At 36.8% G+C, this 10,200-nt stretch overlaps 1 protein-coding gene across 1 annotated transcript; it reads left to right on the forward strand.

Moving 5' to 3' along the window:
- Positions 1-82: 82 nt before the first annotated feature.
- On the forward strand, positions 83-9,541 carry rdh20 (retinol dehydrogenase 20; the record flags this gene model as incomplete). Its single annotated transcript, XM_079840085.1, has 5 exons — positions 83-535; positions 5,672-5,770; positions 5,884-6,032; positions 9,152-9,283; positions 9,418-9,541. The coding sequence occupies 5 exons, from the start codon at positions 83-85 to the stop codon at positions 9,539-9,541; spliced, it is 957 nt and encodes a 318-aa protein (XP_079696211.1).
- Between the last annotated feature and the right edge of the window lie 659 nt (positions 9,542-10,200).

A 10,200-nucleotide genomic window follows, 5' to 3' on the forward strand; every position in this document is an offset into this window, starting at 1 on the left:
GCTTGTGCAGAAACAGGGCAACAAGCTTGGCTGTCTCACTCACTCCCTCAAACAATCACACACACACATCTACCTGAGCACCATGATCTTCCTAATGGATTTACAGATGATGATGCTGGACGTAGTGTACTTCATCCTGCGCTCTTGTGTGCGCATCGTGCTGAGACCACGTACGAAGCCCATAGACGGCGAGTTGGTGCTAATAACCGGCACCGGGGGAGCGCTGGGCCGCCTGTTCGCCCTGGAGTTCTCGAAGCACGGTGCAGAAGTGGTGCTGTGGGACATACACAGAGAAACTAATGAGGAGACAGCGAAGATGGTGAGGGCGCAAGGGGGCCAGGCACACGCGTACACGGTGGATGTGACAAACCGAGAAGAAGTGTACCGCACAGCCGACCAAGTACGGAAGGAGGTGGGAAGGGATGTGACCTACTTGGTGAACAATGCCGGGGTGGTGGCCGGTGAGAGACTCCTGGACTGCCCTGATGCCATGTTGGAGAGGACACTGAAAGTAAACTGCCACGCCCTCTTCTGGGTAAGATTGTAAGTTTGAAGTGAAATATCAAAATTGGTAGTATCCTCAAAGTTCAAACAAATGATTTCAAACTAATTATTTAACCTTTTTTTTTTTTAAATGACCGGCCTTTTGTAAAATTGCATGTAAATCTCTAATGATCTGAGCTTATGGGTGATTCTAGGTAGCTTTGGTGTCCAATATAATTTTTTTCTGCTTTTTTTTTCTTCAAATGGTTATATTTGTAATTATAACATAACAATAACCATAACAATATAATATTTTCTTATATAGCTGAAAATCATGATTTCTTGTTGTCTGAATTAGTCAGTTATTTTTCCCATCATCAATCGTAATCAAAATATTTTAATTTACTTTTCTTTTGGTAATATTTCCTTTATAAAAGCCCTGAATAGTAATTTTCCTTATTCTACAACATTAAATTGTTTAAAAGTTATACTTTTATCTACCATACTTTGCCTTTAAATCGGAGGAATTATCTATCACAACTATGTAAAATACAGGTCACTGATAAGATATTTTAATCTAAAACGTTCTTACACCAGTTATTTTGTAAAACCTCAAAATTTCTTATCAAAATGAAAACAGAATTGATCACTGATCAGTGGGTTGTTTAAAAGTCTTGTAATCATGATTTCATTAGTGCCATGTGCTCTTAACATTTATGCTAGCAAGTGGAGTTTTTGGCTAAAAAGTTTAAATTGTCAATCCTGTTACAGTCAAACTCTGTTACCAATTTTGTACACTTTGCCTGATTTGTCTGTAACAGTGTTGACAAACAATACTATAAAGAAATTACTTTTTCGTTAAGTAACGTTTTTGGCAAGCACTGAATTATTAAAATTGAATATGTTTTCAATAAGAATACTGGAAATAATTTCTGTTAGTGACCAGTTTTTTTTCCCTTAACCTTTTGAAATGCTAAATGTATCTCCAATTATAGAATCACTCTTATGCACCTCAGTTTTTGAGTTAAAGTAAATTAGATAAATGTGTACAAAGTGGAAACAACACCCCCACCAACACAAAAATTATCAAAAAAATATTTGGGGGAGTTGTTATACCCTGTGTGAGCAAAGTTAGTAAGTTTTAGTCCAACACTAGCATTTTGGGGAAAAAGAAAATCCCTTTCAAGGTCCTCATGGAACACAACATGAGGGTGACCAAAGTATGTTTATCTTCATTTTAAAAAGTATATGTACTTTTAAATCATTTTCAATAATTATAACATAGACCTATAATTTTCCTGTAACAGAGAATGCATGAACTTATAAAATGTATACCTCACATTAAATTCACTGTTAGTCGCTTTGGATTAGCATGAATCTTGATGTGAGTGACAAGAAAAACTCAATAGACTTTGTAGAAATAAAGATGCTTAAATAGCTTAAAATAAATCAAAGACTCACCATTAATGATTCATCTAAGCGGAAAATTATGAGATTTGTAGTACAATGCCATGTGAATACCTTGTACTATATACTGACATATATTCCGCATTCATGTCAAAGTTTCACAAATATAATAAATGGATTAGAAGTGAATAAAGCTGCTTTACCTTTGTATTACTTGATATGCATAGAATGCATGATGTGGGAGATTTGATCCCTTGAGCCTTATTTACAGCCCTTCTCTGATGTAAACGTATTATTCCCAAGCGAAAGTCTCACACTGATCCTCTTAAGGCAAATAACCGTGACCACGTATGAAGTGGATTAATGCTTACATTGAGCAATCTTTTAGCAGCCTACACATTAGCATTGAGCTGATGTGCAGTGACGGTGATACTATGGTTCTTTGCATTTAGATGTATTCAATAGGCAGACACTTGTACTCCAAGGCAGCTTTCAGTGCATCTACATTTTGTCACGTGTGTTAGTGTTAGTCGAGCAGCCAATTTGATTTATCATTTGAATTTAGTTAACTAATGATTACAATATTCAGCTACATACCATGGTATTACCATAGTACATTTCTAAGCATCCTTGGTGTTTTTTGTTAGTGCCTTGAAAATGGTAGTGGGTTTGGTCTCTGTAAGATCATCGCTTATATATTTATTAAATTAATACTTCAGTCTTTATTTACCATCCGTAGGTTTATCCAAACACATACAGTATGTTGTTTTTTCTGTTGGAAAATTTGTATTTACTTTAGGAATTTTACTTTTTTTTAAGGAATCTTCATGCAGCTATAATCTTGGCTCTCAATATCCAAAAAGGACAAAAAAAAAAAAAAAAAATGCACCCTGTGCCAAAGCTCTAAATTCTCATTCACATTCATATGCTGTTGATTGTGAGAGAGAGAGAACGTCTGAGAAATCTTATTTTTAACCAAACCAGATGAGATTTCAAAACTTTGCCCGTGGGGAGGATTATCAGTGAATAACAATTGAAATTTCAATCTCCTCCTCACACAAAGCTATCGTATGCCTTCAGAAGACTTGGAATAAAGCGAATGGGTAATTAAATACTTTAACTGTACTGTTATTGTGTTTTTTATTTTATGGTGTTTTCATTGAGCTGCATGAAGATTCTTTTTGTGTTCAACAGACAAAACGAACAGCATGCGAGTTTAGAACGACAGAAGTTTCATTTTAAAGTGCCCCTATTATGCTTTATGGATATTTCCAGCTAACAATTTTTGGTTCCCAGAACGTTAGTTTTTGGTTAGCCAGGAAAGTGTTCTTAACGGAATGGCTTGTAGAGCGTTATTCTAATATTACTTTAACTTTTCCATAACATTATTTTAACGTTGCTCTAAGGTTTCCAGAATTTTCCCATAAACTCCGATATCATTACCCCGCTGTATGTCAAGTCAAGTCACCTTTATTTCTATAGCGCTTTTCACATTAAATATTATTAAACACAGATTGCTTCAAAGCAGCTTTACAGTGATGATAGGAAATGAATTTTGTTTTAGATGAAAAGCTAAAGTAAGTTTTTAATTGATTAATTTCTGTTGTAAAAAACTGATTTCAAAATGTAAAAACGCATGTAAAAAAATATATTGCACAAAATGAAAACAATAATGTAAATATTATTATTATAAGTGTGAATCAAAAAAATTAAAAGCGCATTTAAAAAAAAACAAGCATGATTTCACCTTAAATGTCTTAGTGTGTGTTTTGGTCATAATTTAGACTTTTTTAAGTCATAATTTGAACTCTTCATCTCACAATGACTTAGCATGTCATATTTTTGACTTTTTTATCTAATAATGAGGACTTTTAAAATCATATTTTCAACATTTTATCTAATATAACTTAGCATGTCGTATTTTCGTATGATCTCACTATTATGACTTTTAAAATCATATTTTTGACTTTTTATCTAATAATGAGGACATTTAAAATCATATTTTCAACATTTTATCTCTTAATTATGACTTTAAATATTTAACTATATTACTGTTAAGTTTATTTCAAATATCATAGTGTCCCCAACTGAGCAAGCCAAAGGCGACAAGGAACCAAAACTCCATCAGGTGACAGAATGGAGAAAAAACCTTGGGAGAAACCAGGCTCAGTCGGGGTGCCAGTTCTTCTCTGGTCGATGAACAAACAGTGTATGATTATGATTCTGGCAACATTACAGGTCAGAAGTCATATTAGATCGGAATGTACTGTATGTCAGTAATCATCCAGCACACCTGCGAGCCATATATATAATATACAATAAGCGTATAAGTGGTATGGACGCCTATTATCAGTATTATACAAACCATATCTTGTTATTTATTTATTGTTTAATTAATAAAAATAACCAGAGCACATCAACCATCATATGTACGATTAAATCCGTCCATTAATATGTACGATTTACTATATTTCAGGGGGTACATAGATTTTAAATTATTCAGCACCAAATAACAATACCTTCAACACAATCTATGCTTTTAAAATGCTAAATGTATTCACAGACATTAAAAATGAATAAACAATTATTTGACTTAAAGTAGGATATTAGTAAATTGATTTCTTACCATTGAATTTTAGTTTAGCGGGATATGCTTCTTTTGGTCTGTCAACAAAAACTTCTCAACTAACATCATGTGCTCTTCAACAAGGGTGTCAAATCTATGCAAAATCATATTTAATCTCTATTAATTATAAGTATTTATTCAATAATGAGATTGATAAACAAATGTTAGTCAGTCAGCCAGTAAAACAAAATGACTGCTGCAGGATAAATGAAGAGTTCAGATGCAAAAGCCTCTAAAAGCCACTTCGGTCAAAAATGAGATAACGATAATGAGTGAATGCTCTCCGGATATAGTATATGTTCATAAAATACTTTCACTTCAAACCCACTAAATCCCAGCCTCAGCCCATTCAGAAGTACCGGTACTTAGGAATAAATCTATACATAGAAGCCTGACAAAAATGCTTATTTTAAAGAAAAACATCAGGCGGACATAGAGGCTTTTGCATCTGAAGTCTTCAAATAGTCTACCAAAAAAAGAGAACAGATTCTGAACTGCCTGAAATAAGTTGTTTCTAATTCCAGTCTTACTTCCTGTAGGTTTGTAACAAATGCCAGCCTATGGTCTTCATTGGCTGCCCGCGAACAATGTCTACTTCGACCCGCCCTCAAACACTGTAGTTATTATAGCTGAGGCTCGAAAGAGTTTGGTTCATGTTGTCGACATGTCGAGAAGACGCTGTTTTCTGCGCTGTAAAAGCAAATCCACCTTGCATGCACTTCAAACTGATACGATAAAACCAACGGCATCATTACTATTATCATCGTTATTATCGCTGTGTATTAAGAGCAGAGAAAGCCTTCGGAGCTGGAATTCAGATATGGTAATGGCCGTTTCGTTTTTGACATGCGCTGTAAGCGGTAGACCAATCACAACAGACTGGGCCGTCTGACCAATCAGAGCAGGCTCTCAGAAAGGAGGGATTTAGAGAGACTGAATCCTTTATCTCACCTTTTCAGACACAGTGAGAAAAGAGGTGATGTTGTAGTGAGAAAATAAACGTGTTTTTTTTTTCCTTGGATGCATGTAAACCTATTGTAGGAGACCTCCAAAACTAAATTAGGAACCTTTAAAATAGTACAGGGTCACTTTAAGGTGAACTATGCTAATATCTAAGCTATATCTATATCAAACTATGTATTTGTCTACATGTAGACTGTCAAGGCGTTCCTCCCTCAGATGAAGGCCAATAATCATGGCCATATCATCACTATAGCCAGTGTCCTGGGACTCTTCAGCACAGCCTGTGTAGAGGTGAGATGGACAGCAATTGAGAAAAAAGGGACTCCTTTTTCATATCAAAATGTTTGATTTATTCCTAATTTTAATGTCATCAATTTACCGATGTCTGTATGTGTGAATTTCAGGACTACTGTGCCAGTAAGTTTGCTGCGGTGGGGTTTCATGAGTCTCTGGCCCATGAACTGCTGACGGAAGAGGACGTGGATGGGGTGAAGACCACTCTTGTGTGCCCTTATGTTGTGGACACTGGCATGTTTGATGGCTGCAGGATTAGGTCAGTGGGTGCAATGGTTCAAATTACTCACGGTTTTAGGGTTTCGGTACGGTATGTGCTATGTTCAGGGACATTAGTCAAATAAAAATAAATAAACAAAATAAGAACAAATAATCAAACTATAAGCAACAGCACAAAAACATACAATAGAGCAAAGATGCATATAAAATAAACAGTGCTTTTCAGGTTTTTCAGGAACAGAAATTGAATAAAGCAATCAAATAACATTGCATATTATAATCTTCACTGTATAAATTAAATAAAGATGAATCATTATTGAAGTTACAAAAGCTATTCAGTGAAGAGCAGTGAGTGATTGCCTTGTCATTTGTTGTTCGATTAACATTAAAAACACAGAGAGCAGGAATAGGCTTCTTTCCCTTTAAGACATAATGCACAGATCCAGTACTGTTACCTTTTAAATAAACTTTTGCTGATCATTTACTCACCCCCATGTCATCCAAGATGTCCATGTCTTTCTTTCTGCAGTCGAAAAGAAATTAAGATTTTGGATGAAAACAGTCCAGGGTTTTTCTCATATAATGGACTTCAATGGGCCCCAAACGGTTCACCAAATGGTTTCAGTACAGCTTCAAAGGGCTTTAAACGATACCAAATGATTAATAAGGGTCTTATCTAGCGAAACGATCCGTTTCTGCGAGAAACAGAGCAGTATTTATGCTATTATTTTACCTCTTTTCAGACGAACGTGATCATCTCTGAGCTCAGCCATAACTTCCGCTAAGTGAGGTCAAAATACGAGCATGGTCATAGATGTATACGTAGATACCTCATTAGCACTTGTATATTGATATATCTATGACCACGCTCGTATTTTTGACCTCACTTAGCGGAAGTAATGGCTGAGCTCAGAGAGGATCACGTTCGTCTGAAAAGAGGTAAAATAATAGCATAAATACTGCTATTAATCGTTTCGCTAGATAAGACCCTTATTCATTGTTTGGTATCGTTTAAAGCCCTTTGAAGCTGCACTGAAACTGTCATTTGGACCTTGAACCGTTTGGAGCCCATTGAAGTCCATTATTTGGAGAAAAACCCTGGACTGTTTTCATCCAAAACCTTAATTTCTTTTCGACTGCAGAAAGAAAGACATGGACATCTTGGATGACATGGGGGTGAGTAAATTATCAGAAAAAGTTTATTTAAAAGTGAACTAATCCTTTAAGACATAACCTACTATGTTTGCTAGGATACTCGCCAAGATGGGACAATTTTTGTGTGAATCCATTCAAGCTCAAGATTTAAAGGGGTCATTGGATGCAAAATTCCCTTTTTTATGGCGTTTGCATATAAATATCTTTGCAGTGTGTGAACACAACCACCCTACAATGATAAAAATCCGTTCACTCCTTTTTTTTAATCCTCAAAAAACTTGCTGTAGCTCATTATTGTTTAAAGAGACATGCACCGAAACGGTTCGCTGTGAACAAAGTTGTTTTTGAGGAGGTAAATAGGGTGTTGTTTTTCACAAACATTGAGGAAATTTAACCAAAGTATGTTACAGACTTTACATGAAGACCCTAAAGAATCATACCAACTTGTGGAAAATGGGCATCCGATGACCCCTTTAAAATATTTGCGTGCTATCTGTGTGCTTCAGATGAGTGTACACACACACAAATAAATCTTCTCTCAGCTAGTTTCTTGCTCTTGAATGTTTAAATTGGCAAGGCTTAAATGAGTTTAGTTTAAACACAAATAGCAACGTGTGGTGGTCAAATCCCTGCTGAAGTGTTCATTAAAGGTGCACTATGTAACAATTTTCAGTAAAATATCCAAAAGCCACTTGGCCAGTGTTATATATTTTGTTCGGTTGAGTACTTACAATATCCCAAAGGTTTCCAACTATTTGTAAATCGTGAGAAAATTGCTATTTTAACCGAGGAACCGGGACGTGTGAGGGAGTCGCCTGTCGATGGCGTCATATCAGCGTTACCCTCAGTTTCCGGTTTTATTTTGCAGAAACGTTTTACTCTTACTGCAGTGTGAACAAGTGTCATAGCAGCCGCCGAAAGAACGCACAGAGTAACGCCATGACATAATTTTCAACACACTCAGATGATAAACAGGGCTGTGTTACCTCATACTCATGGCCGGAAAAGCAGAAATGTCGTTGGCGACTGTGGCATAATAAAGGTCCCGCTGCTCACGAGGCTTGTGTTGTGCTCTTCTTATTAACAATCTTCTGCTTCATACTACAGTAGCGTTAATAATCACATCCATGAACATGATTTCTGCCCGAGTCCTATCCCGATTCTTTTCCACCGGCTGTGAGGTGAAGACCACATGTCCCAAGATTCTGCGCTCAAACGTGGCGTCATCAAACTACGCCTTTGTTTTGAATAGGCGACCTCTAGTGGACGGAAAAGTTACGTAGTGCAGCTTTAAGTAAATACATTGCATTGTATATTGTATTTTGTTGTCACCTCAAGTACTCTGTACTTAAAGGGTAACTTCAGTGATTTAGCATTAAGTTTTGTATTTAAACTGGGTCATTTATGCAGTAGAAATGTGAAATTATTTTTGAATTTGGTGCCTTCCAGACTGAGAAAAGACAGAAAATTTATTTTTGTCTCATGTGCATGAAAGACAACAACTCCCAGAATGCACTTGCTTCGCTGCCCTACGAGGCCTCACCGTACACTGTCGTTTTAAACTAAACCAGGAATTCATTGAAAAGTTGAAACACTCACTTTACTCTGCAGCTCGCTCGGTTATTATGATTGTCTGTGTGGCCGTCTGTGTCTTTACATTCTGTGTGTGAGATCTCTCCCCTATGGGCGGGTTGATAACATGCGGAACAGCTCCATCTAGTGGCTGTAGTTTTAGCCTCTGGCCAAAAAATCCTCAGATGACGCAAATAGTGTAATTTTGCGTCATCGGAGGAATTTTTCCAGAAATAAAATGCATAATTCTCTCGTCTCAGGGGGATATGAGAGGGGAAAGTACCATAATTTGAATATACTATCGGGTTTCTACTGATACAAAGCCTAATGCTAAATCACTGAACTTACCCTTTAAGGACTACACTGAAAGTGTAAATCACAGTAAATAGCCCTTGACAGTTCTCAACTCTTGCTGTTACTCTCCCCCTACAGGGAAGAGGCTGAACTGATCCTGCCTCCACTGGAGCCCTTGTACTGTGTACAGCAGGCTATGAATGCCATTCTCATAGACCAACCACTAGTGTGCATCCCCAGACTAACCTACCTGCCCTTCCTGGCCAGAGCGTGAGTACAGGCCAACATCAACATGCTTCAAGTCTTATTTCTTTTCACAAATGCATCGCACTAAATAATTCCGCCTCATTTATGGCACCATACATATTCTTGCTGAAACCTTGAATGACATCTTGTCTTTGCAGCCTGTTTCCATGGGAATCCAATGTGGTGACATATCGCTTTATAGGTTCAGACCAGTGCATGTACCCGTTCATCGAGACCATGAAGAAGAAAAGAGCAGCCAATGGCCCAGTAAAGGCTGATTAAACATCTGGAACGCTACAAATTTGTCCGGTCTCTTTAGAACAGCTGCAGTTAATAATGCGTGGAATATTCTTTTTAATGTTAATTAGTTTATATTATTATGGATGTGTGGGTAAATCACTGTTTGAAGTGAAATGGGTATCTTCTGGTTATCTATGCCCAGTTTAGCTGTGATCTGTTTTTCAAGCTGGCTAATCAGTCATGAGTGAGCCGTTCAACAACCACTGATATGGTTCACCTCTGAAATTGATTTTTTTTATGCAACTGGATTGGGACTGGATAGAGCAAGTTATTGGGCATGATACCCATTTAAATTAGAGGTATATATGCAATAGCCAAATATATATGTACCCATTTAACTGTTTGCAGGTGTTTTATTTCCCCTTGGCTTCCAATTATATTGAAATCGAAAGCTTGTTGTACTTCTTCATAAAAACATGAAGCGCAAGTGCCACATTCCTTTCACACTCATTCTCGGTGTCACATGAGTTACGTATTCACATTACTTTTCTCAAGTAACTAGTAAAGGAAAGCATTACTTTTTGCATTTTTTTTTTTTTTTTAATAAGTAACGCAAGTTACACTGTTGTCCCCTTTATTGACTGACACGTCTCCTGTCCCCATGTAGAGAGAAATCGTGCAGAGGTGTCGTGTGAACTGTG

The sequence above is a fragment of the Gobio gobio genome, assembly GCF_949357685.1.
Source record: "Gobio gobio genome assembly, chromosome: 17".
NCBI classification, from domain to species: Eukaryota; Metazoa; Chordata; class Actinopteri; order Cypriniformes; family Gobionidae; genus Gobio; species Gobio gobio.